The sequence below is a fragment of the Gorilla gorilla genome, chromosome 10 (assembly GCF_029281585.2).
Source record: "Gorilla gorilla gorilla isolate KB3781 chromosome 10, NHGRI_mGorGor1-v2.1_pri, whole genome shotgun sequence".
NCBI lineage: Eukaryota > Metazoa > Chordata > Mammalia > Primates > Hominidae > Gorilla > Gorilla gorilla.
Window position 1 is genome coordinate 147,264,426 of NC_073234.2, and position 19,050 is coordinate 147,283,475.

The 19,050-nt window shown below is 47.0% G+C and overlaps 1 protein-coding gene across 6 annotated transcripts in view; it reads left to right on the top strand.

Moving 5' to 3' along the window:
- The window catches only part of SFSWAP (splicing factor SWAP), an 88,407-nt gene that overhangs the window by 59,286 nt on the left and 10,071 nt on the right, over window positions 1–19,050 (top strand). For 4 of the 6 annotated variants that reach the window (XM_019039108.3, XM_055357648.1, XM_055357649.2 and 1 more), the window contains 3 exons: window positions 7,671–7,936; window positions 14,571–14,726; window positions 15,964–16,089. In XM_019039108.3, coding sequence (XP_018894653.1) covers window positions 7,671–7,936; window positions 14,571–14,726; window positions 15,964–16,089 — 548 coding nt within the window. The remainder of the gene's footprint in view (window positions 1–7,670; window positions 7,937–14,570; window positions 14,727–15,963; window positions 16,090–19,050) is intronic. The other 2 variants (XM_019039109.3, XM_055357651.2) reach the window with 1 other exon arrangement.

Sequence of the window (19,050 nt, forward strand, 5' to 3'; positions counted from 1 at the left end):
CCCTTCTGTAGAGTTTGAGTTTTTAACATAAAGGTTACCGTTTTACCTTTTTTAACTGTGCAGTTTATGCTGGCATTAAGTATATTCACACTGTGCAACTATTACCACCCAACCATTCCCAGGATGTCCGTCTTCTAAAACCAAAACTCTATAGCCATTAAATAGAGTTTAATAGAGCCCTCCCCTCCCCCAGCCCTGGCACCCACCTGCTTGCAGCCTCTGTGAAGGGGACTCCTGGGGACCGCATGTGAGTGGGATTCTGCGGTGTCTGTGCTTCTGTGCCTGGCTGACTTCACCTAGCGTGGTATCCTCTGGGTCCAGCCATGCGGCAGCCGCATTGGACCCCCTTCCTTTTTACAGTTGAATGGTGCTCGGTCGTGTGCATCTACCCCGTTTGTTTCCAAACACTTTGGGAGGCCAAGAATCCTTGAGGGGAAAAACTCAATTCGATTCATGTATGTGGAGATGTAAAACCTCATAGGGTATCATACCCTACATATTTTTCTGACAACTTTTTTCACTTACAGTAGAGCTCCTTCTGTTATCAATGCTTACAGTAGTGTTTGGTGTGTTACAGGCACTCGGTGGGTATTTATTGACCGAATGACTCTAAGTAGTTTACCTGTAAATCACCCCCTCTGTGTGTGCCCCTCCCCTGCTGTGGGAAATGTGAGCTGTGGGTCTGTCTTTGTGAACGATGCCGCTTTCACCCAGTCTGTGTCCTGTGTCTTGTGTACTCCAGTGAGTGCACCCACGGGGGAAATCCTCACCATGGAATTCCTTTTTTAATTTGAGATACTGCTCAGTTGACCTCTGAAGGGATCGTAGCAGTTTTATTTGCCCCCGTAGGGTGTGAGAACTATTTCTTCATGCCCCTGTCGGCATCGGTTACCATCAGCCTTTCGGTGGGAAAGCAGCATCTGCTTTAATTTACGTATTTAATGGTAAGTAACACTGAGTCACTTTGCTAATGTCTCTTTTTTTTTTTTTTGAGACGGAGTCTCGCTCTGTCTCCAGGCTGGAGTGCAGTAGCACGATCTCGGCTCAGTTGGCTCACTGCAACCTCTGCCTCCCGGGTTCAAGTGATTCTCCTGCCTCAGCCTCCCAAGTAGCTGGGACTATAGGCGGGCGCCACCACGCCCAGGTGATTTTTGTATTTTTAGTAGAGGCAGGGTTTCACCATGTTGGCCAGGATGGTCTCAATCTCTTGACCTCGTGATCCGCCCGCCTCAGCCTCTTAAAGTGCTGGGATTACAAGCCTGAGCCACCGCGCCCGGCCACTTTGCTAATGTTTCTTGGCATTGTCTGCTGCCTTTTGAACTGGCTTTCCCTTAGCCTGGGCTCGTGTTTCTTCGGCCAAGGAAGGGCCCTTTCTTTGTCTTATGCTGTGTCATGTTAGCTGTTTGTCATCAGTGTCACAAACATTTTTTCCCCGGTACATTTCTGACCTGCCACACTTGGAATTTATTTGAGTTTGAGGAGCACGTTACTATCGATGCAACGCATTCACTAAGTCATACATCTTTTCCCCAGTGACTCACAGAGCCTTCTTTACAGCGTGCTGAATTCCCATTTGTACTCGATCTTTCTGCGTCCATGTTCCTGTTCAGTCCCGTTGATCGTTAGGAAAGGTGATTTTATATATGCAGGTACAGTTGTAAATGATGTCCTAAAGTGTGCCTATTGGCATGGAAAGATATTGGCAGCACTCTAAATTTTTCAAGTGGCATATAAAATATATAAAAGCATATGCAAAAATCGTGCATATAAACCTGCATATGAGACTGGAGAGTTCCCTTGACCCTTCTCAGGACTGGCACAGGGGGTGGCTCGTTTCCTCAGCTGCCACTCAATCCCTTACAGGAGGGACCACACGAACGGACAGGTGCGGGAACCAGAGCAAAGGAACACTCCTCTCTAGCGGGAGCAGGCTCTGCGCTGGCCTCACGGCAGCCTCCAAGCATATTACAGCGCTCTTTTAGCTCTGCCGTCTGGGAGTGGGTGTCTGTGACCCCTGGAGCCCCAGAAAGCCTGTGTTACGATCAGTGTTGAGTGTTAATCAGCTCAGTGGAGGGTCAGGGTGACGGCCTTTACACCCTGCCCTCTTGGTACCTGAGTTCTTGTCCGGCGTCCAGCAAGAATCAGGTCACACGAACGAATTAAAGGGTGGTGAATGTGGAGGACTTTATTGAGCTGTGGAAGTGGCTCTCAGCAGAAAGGGAAGCTGAAAAGGGGGTACAGCAGGAAGATAATTTTCCCCTGGAGTCTGGCCATCCCTCAGCCAAACTCCTCTCCACCATCTAGCTGCTTCCTCTCCTCTCTTCGCTCAGATGCTTTCTCTTCTGTGTGTGTCCCCTTTGTCTGGAGTCTGGGGTTCTTATGGGCACAGGATAGGGGGCAGAGCAGGCCAAAAGGCAACATTCAGGTGAGAAAACAGGGATAGTTGTCACTTTGGGCCACGGGTCCAGGCTTGAGTGTGAAGCCCTCATCAGTATTTCCCTGCCTCCTGCCTGTATCACGTACATTCTCTCTTCATTCCTAGTGTGTGTTCATAATCCAGGATGAAGAGAAGGCAGAAGTCTTCACTGAACCCCTTTTTTCATGCGGTCATTTACATAGTAGCAACAGACTGCAGGATGATTTCTTAGATTCCACAAATTTTTTTTTTTTCTTTTTGAGAGTGTCTCACTCTGTCGCCTGAGCTGGAATGCAGTGGTACCATCACAGCTCACTGCAGCCTTGACCTCCCGGCCTGAAGCAGTCCTCCTACCTCAGCCTCCAAAGTAGCTAGGACTTACATGCACTTGCCACCATGCCCAGCTAAATTTTTTTGTATTTTTGGTAGAGATGGGATTTTGCTATATTGCCCAGAATGGTCTTGAACTCCTGGCCTCAAGCAGTTCTCCCGCCTTGGCCTCTCAAGATGCTAGGATGACAGGCATGAGCCACTGCACCCAGCCCACAAATGTTTTCAAGTTACTGATCTGCCAAGTTTACGATTCCAGTAAGAGTTTGAAAAGGAAATAGGAACCGAAACCCGCCTGTGTTTGCTGAATCTCTGCTGTGTGCTAGGTGCTGAGGTGCTTTGGGATATGCATTAGAAGCTTGCTTGTTAACCAGTGACCATGACTGCATTTGAGCTATTGCTGTTCACATGTGGGCATTTCCATCAGGACAGCACAGCCAGGAGGAGAGTGGCAGCTCCGGGACCTGGGGCTCAGGCAAGGCCTTGAGGAGCTTACCAGAATAGTGAGTGCCCACGAGGGCTAAAGACCCACAAGTGGTAAAGGACAGGTGGCCCCACTCAGGAAGACGCTTTCTCAGGCAGAACCGGAATGACAGTGGGAGGCCAGTTGTGGAGAGCATGGGACGCCAGAATAAGTGAGCACGAGAGACCGACAGGATGAGAGCCGCATTTCCGCTGAGACAGTGTGGCTGCGGGGCAGGGGGCGCTGGAGCAGAGTGGAGGCAGGGGTGGGAGGATGCACCTGGGCAGGACGTGGTAGGGCAGTGGGGCTGGGTGAAGGGATGGAGGGCGACGCCGCAGTGTTGGTTATTCATTTCATAGTTAATGTAGTGCCCTTCACAAATAAGATTTCTTTTATTTTCAAATACAATCAGATAGAAAGTCGGTCTGCTTTTGAGCAGTTTGTTTTGCCGCAGTAGGAAATAATCGTTGCTAGTTCATGTGCTAATTTTGTTGCCAAATACTTCATCGTGACAAAGGGGGACTAATCAATGTTAATTTCCAATGTTACAGAAGTGGCAGGCGGTAAGCTGTTAATGCTCTCATAAATGACCATTTTTCAGAAGTTATTTGCTTTGTCCCAGACTCTACCTAAACCAATGTATGTCTGCCCGCCTACATTCAAACATGACTTCCGTTTTGATCATTTTTGCTGGAATATTAAAAATGCATCTCAAAGGCAGCTGCGGTTTCTGGGAAGCTGTGTTTGGCATCAGTCGTTGTTCACTTTTAGCACTTGAAGCTGAAAAAAGCGGTAATGTCAACATAATGAACCATCTTAATTCAGCCTGGCAGAGGTCACAGCAGCTCTAGTTTTCACCTTCATGGTGAAGGATGATCGTGTTGTTGGAATACATAAACCTGGACTTGATTACAAGTGACATTTGAAAGTGTTGATTCAGATTGTCCCGTCGCTTCAAAATGGAGCCCTAGTCTTTAAGCACAGTGGTGAGATAAGTATTATTAATGACAGGCATTAGTAGGATAAAGGCAAAAAAAAAAGTTTGGAGGCTCAAATCATTAAGTAGAAATATGAATAGAAACTCAGCTGGAGAGTTGACTCCTCGCACTCCTGTTTGTCTTGACTGTGCCTCAGATGGCGTCTCACGCCCGTTTGGTTTTGTCTTTCACAGACGTTTGCCAGGGACCATGTTTTTCCATCTCCCCTCTGTTTTAACGCAGCGCGTTACCAATCACACACCAAATTAGTGCAGTGATTTTGTGAGCGTGGAGAGAGTAAATGAGGAGAGTTCTTCCCCAGAAAAAGACAGCAAAGACGTGTTTCTCTTCCTTCTCGTCACAGAACAAACTCCTTACTCGAGGGTGGAGTATGTGTCTCAGCTGTCCTTCTCTTCAGCTTTCTCTTTGTTTTCCTGGGGAAATCCTGGGCCTTGTTGAAAGGACCTGCAGCAGCTCTGACTTCCCGAACACTCACAGGTGCCCGTGTTGAGGTTCCCAATGGCGTCTTTCATCCCCTGGGCCGGCTTGCTTTCTGTGTAGCGTGTGCTCCTGATGTAGAGGCCGTGGATATTGGGGGGCCGGCTTGCTTTCTGTGTAGCGTGTGCTCCTGATGTAGAGGCCGTGGATATTGGGGGGCCGGCTTGCTTTCTGTGTAGCGTGTGCTCCTGATGTAGAGGCCGTGGATATTGGGGGGCCGGCTTGCTTTCTGTGTAGCGTGTGCTCCTGATGTAGAGGCTGTGGATATTGAGGGGGCCGGCTTGCTTTCTGTGTAGCGTGTGCTCCTGATGTAGAGGCCGTGGATATTGGGGGGCCGGCTTGCTTTCTGTGTAGCGTGTGCTCCTGATGTAGAGGCCGTGGATATTGGGATTTTTTTAGTGCATCAGCTGATTTCTCTGGTGTCCACCCAGGGCTCGCCTCAGAGGATGTGCTCAGCTCACAAACCTGTGTTCTTTGCTCTTTGCAGAATGGAAGCCCTCTCCCTTTCGGTGTGTATGGGAGAGGCCATAGCTAGGATGTTGAGCCTCTGAAGTTGTAAAGCTTACTACCTTTTTATTTATTGTATTTTTAATTTAAAGGATCATTTAGCATTGCTTGTGGGCAAATCCTGACTAATGCCAGAGTGGAGGTGTTCTTGGATATAGAGCTTGGTTTGTCATTGGACGTTTGTGTGTTGGAATTATGTAAGCAATAAAATATTTTAGATGGGCACGGTGGTTCACACCCGTAATCTCAGCACTTTGGGATGCTGAGGTGTGCAGTTCACTTGAGGCCAGGAGTTTGAGACCAGCCTGGCCAAAATAGCAAAACCCTTTCTCTACTAAAAATACAAAAAAAAAAAAAAATTAGCTGGGCATGATGGCACATGCCTGTAATCCCAGCTACTCAGGAGGCTGAGGCACAAGAATCACTTGAGGCCAGGAGGCGGAGGTTGCGGTGAGCTGAGATCACACCACTGCACTCCACCCCGGCAACAGAGCAAGACTCTGCCTCAAAACAAACAAACAAAAATAATAAAATATTTAAAAGTTTGACCTGAAAAATATTGTTACACTTACAGAATTTTAAATGAGAAAGACCTTTTTGATAAGAACTGTCCCACAGTAAAGTGGATTTTTTTGCCAAAATGTCCCTGGAGATAATTTAGGCAGAGACTTAAAGATGAACTTTGTAGCGGCCATCAGATCCCAAGGAGGAATTCATCCCTGCCCTCCTGCCCGCAGCACACCCACAACCAGGGAGGGGCATTAGAGAGCACAGTGTAAACGGAAACAGCAAGGAGGCTGAACAGAGGGCTGAGAAATCACCGTGCCATCATAAAGCAGCCAGCTCAAGTGGAATCTCATCTTAAATTGCGGCCTGCCCCACCAGGGCTCTGCTGAATTGCTTTTGATCTCAAAGCCAAAGTAAGAAGCGTAACTGTAGAAGAATCATTTCTACAGTGTTTTCCCACAGCCAGTTGGCCTTGCCACAGCGGACCTAAGGAGAGGAAAGAAAGGAGGGAAGCCCCCTTAGCACTTTGCCTTTCACAGATGCCGTCCTGCGCACACTGTCACGGGCTGGGCTGGAGCTCTCTCCCCGGGGAGCAGCTGGGGGCAGCCTGGGAGACTGGGTCCCACTCCAGCACCTAACCTGAATTTCTTCGAGGCACAAAGGATGAATTGCAGATTTTTCACTGTGTCTAAAGGTGTGAAATGTTTAACGGCTATAGTTTAAAATTCACTTAAAGTGAGGAGAGAGTGAGCTTTCTGGGTAAAGAGGGGCAGGCTGCAGGCCTGTGCTGTTGAAGGGTGCTGTCTCCTGATCTGGTTCCGATGCGCTGTGGTGGAAATGTGTCAGCATGCATTGAAGATTCAGATGCTCTCCTGTATGTATGTGACACTCAGATGGAGAGGTTTTAAAACATCAAAGGGGAGCCTAGACCTTCTTTAAAAATTATTGTCAGAGTAGTGCCGATACTCTTAAAAACCTAACATCGGAGGTTTGAGGAATCTCTCCTCTGGTAGTTAAAACTGTTTTTTTTGTTTTTCCTTAAGAACTATTTTTTTTATTATACTTTAAGTTTTAGGGTACATGTGCACAATGTGCAGGTTTGTTTCATATGTATACATGTGCCATGTGCCATGTTGGTGTGCTGCACCCATTAACTCATCATTTAACGTTAGGTATATCTCCCAATGCTATCCCTCCCCCCTCCCCCCACCCCACAACAGGCCCCAGTGTGTGATGTTCCCCTTCCTGTGTCCATGTGTTCTCATTGTTCAGTTCCCACCTATGAGTGAGAACATGCGGTGTTTGGTTTTCTGTCCTTGTGATAGTTTGCTGAGAATGATGGTTTCCAGCTTCATCCATGTCCCTACAAAGGACATGAACTCATCATTTTTTATGGCTGCATAGTATTCCATGGTGTGTATGTGCCACATTTTCTTAATCCAGTCTATCCTTGTTGGACATTTGGGTTGGTTCCAAATCTTTGCTATTGTGAATAGTGCTGCAATAAACATACATGTGCATGTGTCTTTATAGCCGCATGATTTATAATCCTTTGGGTATATACCCATTAATGGGATGGCTGGGTCAAATGAAATTTCTAGTTCAAGATCCCTGAGGAATCGCCACACTGACTTCCACAATGGTTGAACTAAAAAGGAACGTATTTTTTTCCAGCGTAGCATCTCCAATACTCTAATACTCTGCTCCTCTTGTTGGCTCCGGCTGTCCACAGCCTGGGGGCTGGGAAGAGAGTGCTGCCTGTGGAAATGCTCGGGAACCAGAGGGTTCACTTTCTCCTTTTGCATCCTGGGAGGTGACAAGGAGGTCACTCTGGATAGCCACAGGAGGAGACTTTCTAAGAGATGGTTGCTGTGTTTGTTGGTGTGAGGGGCCCAAAGTTGAAATTTTATAGATATACATCTTCAATGTTCTGTTTCCCCTGCTAACACCCAGATTTTCCTTTTATTCTTAGGAATCCAGCACTATGCCCTGCCCTCTACTGACTGGAGGCAGGCCTCTGCCTACTTTAGAAGTTAAACCACCCGATAGGCCTTCGAGCAAAAGCAAAGATCCACCGAGAGAAGAAGAGAAAGAAAAGAAAAAGAAAAAGCACAAAAAAAGATCTCGAACAAGATCACGTTCTCCCAAGTCCCATTCGTCATCCAAGTCCAGGTCTAGATCACACTCAAAAGCAAAGCATTCTCTTCCCAGTGCCTATCGGACAGTGCGGCGGTCGAGGTGGGTGTGAAGGGGGCAGCACCTCTGGTACCCTCATGACCCCCGTGTCCTTCACAGGACACCCAGTAGAGCTAGGTAGAACGTTTAAAATCAGTGCCGCTTTCATTAAGCAGACGCGTGTATGCATATGCATGTGTGCCCTGCAAGTCCAAGTAAGATCTTTTTCAGATTTTTGTTTGTTTTATACTTAACTTTTTTTTTTTTTTGAGACAGAGTTTTGTTCTTGTTGCCCAGGCTAGAGTGCAGTGGTGCGATCTTGGCTCACTGCAACCTCCGCTTCCCAGGTTCAAGTGATTCTCCTGCCTCAGCCTCCTGAGTAGCTGGGATTATAGGCGCCCACCACCACGCCTGGCTAATTTTTGTATTTTTAGTAGAGACGGGGTTTCACCGTGTTGGCCAGGCTGGTCTTAAACTCCTGCCCTCAGGTAATCCACCCACCTTGGCCTCCCAGAGTGCTGGGATTACAGGCCTAAGCCACCACTCAGGCCTATACTTAACTTTTCAAAGCTCATAAACTACTGCCAGGTTTTTAAAAATTGGTTTGTTTAAATTCTAATGGTTCCTGGAAGCAAGCCTACCACATTTGCTGATTGTGTGAAAGATTCACAGGGTGGTGTGCTGGGGGTCTTTTGTTTTATTTGTGTAAGTGAAGTTTCCCATGCTAATTTGTCTCAAATGTGTAAAGTTGCAAGACAGGAGAACTCTTTAGCACTGGTTCTGGGTTTGGATTCTCTGCTCTGCACACGCACTCACTGGCACTGCACTCTGCACATACACTCACTGGTGCCGCACTCTGCACACACTTCGTGTGGCACCGGTGAGCGTGTGTGCAGAGATGCAGCGCCGGTGAGTGTGTGTGAAGAGGGCGGCGCGGGTGCAGAATGTTTCCTCTCCACCCTCCCTCCAGGAGTCACTATTAAACCAAAGGCCTTCTTGATGAGGAGCCAGTTTTTCAGAAAGCAGGTTAACATTTCTGGCAGCAGAAATTAAAAATGTAAAAACATTTAAGAGTCACAGAATTTACATCTTGGTGAAAACCACTTTTAAAAACAAAACAGTGGCTGGCCTGCAGGAGGTTGGCACAGCTTGCCCTGTTTTCAGAACCCCGTTACACCTTGGGTTCGCTGCTGAACACTGGCTGACTCTCCTCGGTTTCTCTAACGCCGCACTGACTGTGCTCATCTAGTTTTTCTTCTGGAATTGGTGTTAGCTCTTATGTTTCCGTGGGAAAAATACACATGCCTTGGGAGCTTTACGGGCTTTTTAAGTGTAATTTTACACATTTGCCTCTCCGAATATATCCTAAAAACAATATGCTTGCTTTCTTTACTTATTTATTTATTTATTCATTTATTTATTTAGAGACAGAGTTTTTCCTCTTGTTTCCCAGGTGGGAGTGCAATGGCACGATCTTGGCTCACTGCAACCTCTGCCTCCCGGGTTCAAGCGATTCTTCTGCCTCAGCCTCCCAAGTAGCTGGGATTACAGGCATGTGCCACCACGCCCAGCTAATTTTGTTTTTTTAGTAGAGATGGGGTTTCACCATGTTGGCCAGGCTGGTCTCGAACTCCTGACCTCAGGTGACCCACCCACCTCAGCCTCCCACAGTGCTGGGGTTACAGGCGTGAGCCACCGTGCCTGCTTTCCTTATTTTTACCCTGGCCAACACTTAAAGTTTGACAAGCATTTACACTCCTCTGCAGTGAAATTGGATTTGACTCCATGATAAATCAATTTGATCTTTTACTCTACATTTTTGCGAGTGTTTTAAATGTTTCATCACTTCATACCCTTATACACGCAAAAAAGAAACCTTGCTATTTTCTAATCAAATGAATAGTTTTGCTAATATATCTTCAATTTTTGAAGGCTCCCAGGAACTTGTATTGTATATCGAAGCTTTTTAAAAATTTCTCATTTGAGGCCAGGCACAATGGCTCACACCTGAAATTCCAGTGCTTTGGGAAGCCAAGATGAGAGGATTACTTTGAGGCCTGGAGTTCAAGACTAGCTTTGGCAACATAGTGAAAACCTATCTCTACAAAATATTTTTTTTAAATTAGCCAGGCGTGGCAGTGGATGCTTTGAACTCCTGAGCTCAAGCGTAGAGTCTGAGGTGGAAGGATTGCTTGAGCTGAGCTCGGGAGTTTGAGGCTGCAGTGAGCTGTGATCATGCCACTGCACTCCAGCCTGGGTGACAGAGCGAGACTCTGCCTCTAAAAGCAATTAAATGAAGATTAAAATAAAAAATTTCCCACTTGAATATGTTTCTTACGACATTACATAGCTGAAGATAGGCATAAACAAGTCCTCCTAGTAACCATATTCAGTAAAATTCTTCCCAATTTTCCTTTTCTACAGGCTCAAAAGAAAGCATAATTCCTTCCTAAATCCCAAGCCTTGGGGACCGATCATTGTAAGAGCTGTTCATGGTGTTTCTTTAGTGTAAGAAATTAGCTCAGCTTTCATGTGGGGAGTTTTTGCAAACACAGCGGATGTGATGTCTGATATTTCCGGGTATCCTACCATTCACTTCTCTAAGGACAGGTGATGCCGTGGCCCCCAGCTTTTCCCACATTGGCATATTCAGAGCTGAAAGCCTTCACCTAACACTTGGAATTTCAGGTTTCTAAGTTGTACATTCTTTTTGTTGACTGGTCTATAGTAGAAAAGGTCATTTTACATATTATTTGAATGATTTATTTTAGAATTGATTTAGAGTTACATATTTTTGAATAATTTAGAATAGCTTTAGTTACATATTACTTCACATATACAAATATATCTTATTATTATTATTATTTTATTTATTTATTTATTTTTGAGACAGAGTCTCGCTGTCGCCCAGGCTGGAGTGCAGTGGCGCGATCTCAGCTCACTGCAGGCTCCGCCCCCCGGGGTTCATGCCATTCTCCTGCCTCTGCCTCCCAAGTAGCTGGGACTACAGGCACCCGCCACCTCGCCCGGCTAATTTTTTGTATTTTTAGTAGAGACGGGGTTTCACCGTGTTAGCCAGGATGGTCTCGATCTCCTGACCTCATGATCCGCCCGCCTCTGCCTCCCAAAGTGCTGGGATTACAGGCGTGAGCCACCGCACCCGGCCTATATTATTTTTATATATTCACTGCTGACAAGTCCAAGAAGCAAAATCCTACTCATTTGTTTGTAACTTTCAGTTAAAAGAAAAAATTAAGGTAAAAATTATCTGAGTGTGGTTTCCACCGTGATGGTAGGCTACCAATTTTAATCCGACCTACATTTAAAATACTTTACAGCGTCAGCAGAGCAAAGTGTTTCCAGAACACTCCAAGTTTTAATTAATCTCCATGGCCAAGGAGGTAGTATCTACATACTTTTAGTTAATTTTAGTTAAATAATGGATTAAAAAGCATTTGATTTTGCAACTGAGACAAAATATGAAGGCAAAGTGCAAGCTTATTATAAAATGAAAATAATATTATAAAACAAAACCTTCCAGGTGTTGGATTGTCTAGCAAGTTCTACCGTGGGTGCTGGCTCCTGGCATTGGTTCCCCTCCACAGGGCCAAGGGCATAGCTGGGTGCAGAGACCAGCAGTGCCGTGGTCTCTGGAGTCTGAGGACATAAGTTAAACAAGCTAGTCAAGCCCCAGATGCTTGGGAGGCAGAGGCAGGAGGATTCCTTGAGCCCAGGAGATCGAATCTAGCCTGATCAACATATTCTGTGTGACAAAAGAACGAGAAGAAGAAGAAGCTGGTGGTTTCTCACCATAACCTTTTCTTGTGGAATTCTGCCTCAGCTCTTCTGGGAACAGTGAGTGCATGTTTTATTTAGTAGGATTGCATTTTTCTAAACTGGCTGCAAACCTGCCTCCTCCATCCAAGCTCTGCCAGCAATAATCATTTCCAGGGATCCAAGTGGCTTTAAAATGCAAGTTAGAAATGGGAGGGGTGGTGATCTCCTCCGTAATATGAATTATTGGAGTATAAAAGGTAACTAAATTTTAACCAAAATGTTGAAAGTGTTAGCGCTGTTGTTATCAGATAGAATAAACTGTTACAAACGCAGCCTCCACTCAGAACAGATCACACTTGTCACTTGGGCCTGAACAGACCTAACTGATCATTTTTCCTGACTGCTGCCAGCCCACAGTAGAATACCGCAGTTGTTAATATTTCTAATTGGGTAGGATGCTACATGGAATGTATTTTGTTTTATATATTAAATGACTAAAATTCTACATAAAATACAGAAAGTTAAGATTAGAAAGCCTTCTTACAGCGCAGTGAATAGTTATTTAATGGCTATACTGTTCCTGTGGTTGAAGTCCCACATATTTAGTATGTCTAAGTTACAGGCGACTCTGGATCTCCCAAGGCAAATTAGTCATGGAAAAGTCTTTAGTTTTGGAAAATCACTATGTTGCTTCTCAAAAAGTATACTAGTTACGACAAGGTAGTATTTAGTGTCTTTTATATCAACATTGAGGCTGGCACGGTGGCTCACGCCTATAATCCCGGCTCTTAAGGAGGCTGATGCAGGTGGATCACCTGAGGTCAGGAGTTTAAGGCCAGCCTGGCCAACATGGTAAAACCCCATCTCTACTAAAAATACAAAAATCAGCCAGGCGTGTTGGTGTGCGCCTATAATCCCAGCTACTCGGGAGGCTGAGGCAGGAGAATTTCTTGAACCCGGGAGGTGGAGGTTGCAGTGAGCCAAGATTGTGTCACTGCTCTCCAGCCTGGGCAACAGAGCCAAGACTCTGTCTAAAAAAAAAAAAAAAAAAAAAGAGATTAAAGTAAAATACTTTTATTGTCTGTTTTCATTTGTATTTTGATATTGTATCTGGTTCTCTATGTTAATGGAATGAAGAAGTACTCATGTAGTTCATTTACAACCTGAAATTAAATTGTAATAAGTATCAGCTTGAAACTAAGTTTATTTTTAAAACTTTTGCTAAGATAGTCTCTTGTGTTCATGTAGTTATCGAAATGCATCTTCAGAGTTAGCCTGGGCTTCTGGGAGTTCTAGATAGATCTTTGAATGTTGTCATTTTAAGATATCTTCCAGTATAGAGATCTATATGATAAAAATATATTTCTGGCCGGGCGTGGTGGCCCACGCCTGTAATCCCAGCACTTTGGGAGGCTGAGGCGGACGGATCATGAGGTTGAGACCATCCTGGCTAACACGGTGAAACCCCGTCTCTACTAAAAATACAAAAAATTAGCCAGGCGTTGTGGTGCCTATAGTCCCAGCTGCTCGGGAGGCTGAGGCAGGAGAATGGCGTGAACCCGGGAGGCGGTGCTTGCAGTGAGCCGAGATCGCGCCACTGCACTCCAGCCTGGGCAACAGAGCGAGACTCCGTCTCAAAAAAAAACATTTTATATATATATATATATGAAATTCTTTGTAGAAATTAGCTCCCTAAATACTTGGGGTTGGTGAAGGAGACCGGGGATTTGGAAGACTTTTCTTAGGAGTCTTGTTTAGCATTCAGAAGGGACTCAGGCCACACTGGGTTTCTATTTTAGGTTGAAAGTTGTGGCTCCTCACTGCCCTTTTTACCCACAATAAATTACATAGCAAATCAGTAAAAGCGATGACTCATCTCCTAATCCTGCTCCTTAAAGGAGGAAACCAGATGCTTGCAGTTCCCCGAGTGGTAGTGTTGATCATGCCAAGGTGAGGACCGTCGTTCCATCCCTTGCAAAATGAATCAAAGTGAATTGTAGCCAAACACAGATAAGACCAGAGGGTGTCTGCACTGAGCAGTCCAGGAAGGAGGGGAGCTGCAGCGGCTGTCACCGGGCTGGGGACACGAGGAGGAATTGCAGGTGAAATCAGATCCAGTTTCAACTTGAGGAAAATTCAGCCCCGGGAGCTGCTGGTAGAGCCCAGACCTTGATGCTGAGTCATCTGCACAGAGAATCTGTGACAGAAAGGCCGTGGGTAGAGACGTGAATGGAGGAAGTGGAGTAGATGAAATGGTTAAATGTTGGAGAAAAGAGGCTATTTATGAATATGACCACTGTCATTCAGATAAAATTTCTGGACTTTTATCATTGAAAAAAGTCTCATTATGTTTCTATTTGAAAGCAAACCATTATGCTTTTTTGAGGAAAAAAAAAAACTATGAGTCACGTTATGCTTGCAAGTGTTTAATTCAGACCATTTCATCTTGAAGAAGGCCCCTGGTCACATTATACGGATGATTTGCTTATTAAATGGAATTCCTGTTTGTTGCACTATGTTGTGGGGTCAATATGAGAAGCCTAATTAACAGAATAAAAAGCATTAAAGCTTCTTTAGCTAAAGTCAGACTTAGAGAATTGTCTAACGGTATGTAGCCCCTCGTTCTGAGATGGGCGTTTTCCCCAGATAACTTGAAAATCTACTGGTAACAGCCACTTCCCTTTAAAGAATTCTATTACTAATAGCCACGACAAAATGGTATTGTATTTCAAAGTTAAGAATTTGCAGGCCTTAAAAACTAACTTATTTTTCCTGATTATTGAGTTTATTGTAGAATTCTACGTGTAAGCATTCCCCAGCCGCTATAGCTTTGAATAAGCAGAGCTTTTTTCAGAGTTCTGGTAGCGCCCAGCCCAGCATCTTTTATTCTGAATGTGAAGTGTGTGCCTCCGTGTCACAGAGTCACAGCCTCCCCAGGGACGCTGCGCGCGGAGCCCTGTCAGAGCAGCGCGTCAGTGACAGCGGCAGCCGAGCCAGGAAGTTATCAGGCAGCCTCCACCACCACCAGATTTGACTCCGCGAGCTCTTTTGAGGGAAAACCTGGTAAAACGTCAAGGTGTCTAACTGACCTCGCCTTTATCATCTGTTCTGTAAATCTTAGGAAAGGTCTGGGAAAAAAATCAAAACAATTCTGTCCGTTAAAGGGCAGCCACTCCTGGCCCTCCAGGATGCCGGGGTCTGAGTGATCCCGAGCTGATCTGCAGAAGCACAGCCTGTGGCATTTGCGGTTTATTGTCATGAAAATGATTCAACGTAGAACTTTTTCAAATGGCAAAATCAAACCGCTCTTCTTTATATTGTTTTTGAATGAGTTGTCATGGAAACAAAATGGAAATAAATGGTGTTTTTTTTCCAGATTTGTGCTCATTGCAGGTCTTCCCAAAATAGTAGCTTTACTGAATGAACAAAGAACTAAAATGAAGGTCCCAAAGTCATCGCTAAGGGGCCTCCACTAAAGAGCATCACCCCTGGAGGGGCGCGGGTCTCAGGGTCCTCGTGGCCGTGTGTGGATTATGTCACCACAGGAGAGGAACGAGTCCTTTCCAGGCGCATGAGGAGGAGGAATCAGTGTTAATGGGTGGCTTTGCATCTGTGAAATCGCATAAACTTAAGTTAGCTGAAGCTGTCATGAGACTGGCATTTCCAAATTGGATTGAAGGTTTCAGGCTTCATGCCAGAGCACCACAGCCTGTTCCTGAGTATCTGTGCTGAGAGGCTGTAAGATTAGTGTGAACAGGAGAAATTTCCAGGTAGGCCTCTAGCTTCATTACCGTTGGGTTTCTTACTGCCGGTATTCAGACAGGTAGACATGACTCGCTGGAGTTTGATTGCCTTTTCTTACCTCATGTTGGTAGAAACATCAATGAGCTGAAATGTATAGGGAGATAAAATGGGCAGAGGCAGGAGGAAGGAAGAGGAAGCGCCAGCCTGAGGTGGTCATAAATTGCATCCTCAGACCGTGGCTCATGGGGAATTGGTTGCCGCTGACCACGTGAAGCAGCTCCAGCCTCCACGCCAGTTGCATGTTGGTTAAAAGTTTGTCCTTGGTGCGGTAAGTGTGTGGAACGGGAGAGAGACCATCTCTGCCTCTGAGATTGGATTCGGGTTTCAGTTCGTTGTCAGTAAAGTAGTGAAGTGTGGCAGGGGTTCTCTGAAGCCTCAGGGTCTACACAGGCACCACCCTGAGGAGCAGCCTCTGCAGACGGGGCCTGATCTCTTCCAGGGCAGTAGGAAGCGTGACACGTCCCGCCAGCCAGGCCACAGAGCTGAACGCTGCCTCCTCCCCTGTCCAGGTCCCGCTCCCGGTCCCCTCGGAGGAGAGCCCACTCCCCTGAGAGACGGAGGGAAGAGAGGAGTGTGCCCACTGCCTACCGCGTGAGCAGCAGCCCTGGGGCCAGCAGGAAGCGGACCCGCTCCAGGTAGGCCACTGGGTGTGCACGCAGGTGCTGGATGTGGGCCAGGTTTCCCTGGGTGGAAAGGGCGTCTGAAGGTCGGGTATCTGTGAGCAGAGCTGTGGATGACCAGAAGGAGGTGCTGAGTCCCCCACCACCCCCCCACCCCCAGTGGCATGGCCATCACTGTTGACACTTGATCACACTGAGCTCCCGTGTCTGGTGGGCGGGGGTCACTTACCCACCGGGGCTCTGCACGGCCTGGCTTCGTGTCCAGCTTTCCACTGTGCTGGTACCTCGGCTGGGTCCACATGCAGCTGCTGCCCCTCTACCTGCTGGTGGAGAGGACAGGAAGGCACAAACGGAAGGAAAATGCAAGCTTCCGGTCCTAAAGCCTCCTGGTCTCAAGGGCAGTCACTGTGGTTGCCTGGGTGCTGTGTGACTGTGACTGCGGCCCAGGCTGGATCTCCCAGGAGAGGCCACAGAGTCCTGTTGGGGCCTAGAGGGCAGGGAGCATCCATCGCTTACCTCTTGACCACTAAGGAGAGCCTGTCTTGGTTGGAGCAGGAGATGGAGGGAGGTTGGTATTCATGTTCATCAAGTAGAAGCCCCAGCCGTGGTGCCTGGCAGGGCCTCTGACAGCCCAGGGTGCCACGGGCTCGCCCCTCACTCAGTGCCTGGCACTCAGTAGAGGTTCCGCCTTTCACTTCAGGAAATAGGTCCACCATCTGTCCGCTCACTCTGGCTTCCAGTAGCTGTGGACGGCCACCTCCATTGGTGCCGCCAGTGAGCACTACCCTCTCGGCCGTGGGGGTGCCATCTCACGAGCGCCTCCTCTGGTTCTCACCCACTGATGTCGCCACCCAGCGCCTTGCGTGGGGCAGCCGTGCATTTCCACTCTTTCCAAGCACAAGGAGCTTGTTTTGTGTCCCCATGTGGAGTTCGTGCAGCCTCCTGGCTGTGTGGGTGGACCATGTCTGCGTCTGGAGCTACACAGAGAAGGATGGAGCGTTGCACATCGTAGCCTTGAGCTTCGTAACAGTGCATGGGGGTCAGGACACTCAGGGTCCCAGAGCCTTCCAGAGGACGAGCCTTACATTGCCAGGGTCACCCACACACTGGGACCCTCCTGCTCCTGGGACGGATGGCCCCAGCCATCACCCACACTGCCTAGCCACAAGGCACACACTAGGCAGAGAGCCACAGCAGGTCCTCCCCACAGCACCCTGGGCAAGAAGACTGTGCTGCGGTTGGCCTAGTACCACGGTTCCCTCCGTTGACAAGATGTGATTTTTTTCTTAAAACAGAAAAATTAGCAAAGGAACTATAAAGCGGATAGATACCAGCAAATGTTTCATGTACACCTGGCTCTGTTTATAAATTACATTTTGTTCCTTAGTAATCTTACACTGAGCATTCATGTCTGCTCTCATACAATCTGATGAAAATTAAAATGTTAGAATCCATCCCTTAAACAAGTAATTTCACATCAGAAATTCACCATCACCTTTGGTATATGTGAAGGGCATGGTTAGAAATTAATTCCTTCTGTCTCAACAGAAGAGGCCTTGCTTTGCCTTCACATTAACCTTTGCTTTAAGAGAGACCTCGTGGGAGCAGGTAGTGATTGTATCTGGAAGTAGCAGCGTCCTGATGGCCAGCCAGCACACTCAGACACCAGACTCGCGTGACCTGCTGACATTCTCACCGAGCACTAACAGGTCACACAAGAGAAGCAAAGGGTTAGACTCAGTGCAGTGCTGAGCCCTGAGCTGCCCTGCCCAGACAGACGGAATTAAACCTGCAAACCAAAGTCTGCAGAGTGTTAAACTGTGATTCACTAGGAACTCAATAGAGGTGAATACGTGTGTAATTACTGGTCAGTTTTGTAGTCTTAATTACAAGCCCCCAGTTAGTCTATAAATCCAGAATATGGGTTTGGTTTTGTTTTCTTTTGGGGGCGTTTTTTTTTTTTTTTTGAGACAGGGTCTCACCCTGTTTCCCAGGCTGGAGTGCAGTGGCGTAATCACAGCTCACTGCAGCTTCTACCTCCTGGCCTCAAGCCATCCTCCCACCTCAGCCTCCTGAGTTGCTGGGGCCACAGGCTGTCACCACCGTGCCTGGCTGGCTGCTCTAAAGCTCCTGGCCTCGAGTGATCAACCTGCCTCAACCTCCAAAAGTACTGGGATTGCAGACATGAGCTCCCGTGCCTGGTACAGAATATGTTTTATTAGCAATCATTATATTAATCCTACAGCCAGCCCATGTTCCTGTCTCAGAGCGGGCGTCCACTTCCTTGCTGTGGCTCAGTGCACATTATTCAGCTACCAAGTTGCTGTCACTTTAATGCTGTGACAGCACCAGACCAAACCCAGGGAAATGCCCACTACCGAGATTTGCTTCTTTTTTTCTTTTTCTTTTTTATTTTTATTTGAGATAGAGTCTCACTCCCATTGCGCTGGCTGGAGTGCAGTGGCACGATCTCAGCTCACTGTGGCCTCAACCTCCTGGGTTCAACTCGTCCTCCCACCTCAGCCTCCTGTGTAGCTGAGACTACAGGCACATGGAACCATGCCCAGCTAATTTTTTGTGTTTTTAGTAGAGACAGGGTTTTGCCATGTTGCCCAGGATGGTCTCAAAATCCTGAGCTCAAGCAGTCTGCCTATCTCAGCCTCCCAAAGTGCTGGCGTAAACCACCATGCCCGGCCCTGAAGGGTCATTTCTGTAAACTGATTATTGCCTGATTCTTTCACTGACTTCTTACTTGGAAATTTTTTTAACTTACAGGCAAGTTTTTAAAATAGTACAATGGGGCCAGATTCAGTAGCTCACACCTATAATCCCAGCACTTGGAGGCCAAGATAGCAGGATCACTTGAGCTCAGGAGTTGGAGGCTGTAGTGTGGGCTGTGATCGTGCCTGTGAATAGCCACTGCACCTCCCACCTGGGTAACAGAGTGAAACCCTCTCTTTCAAAAAAAAGTGTACA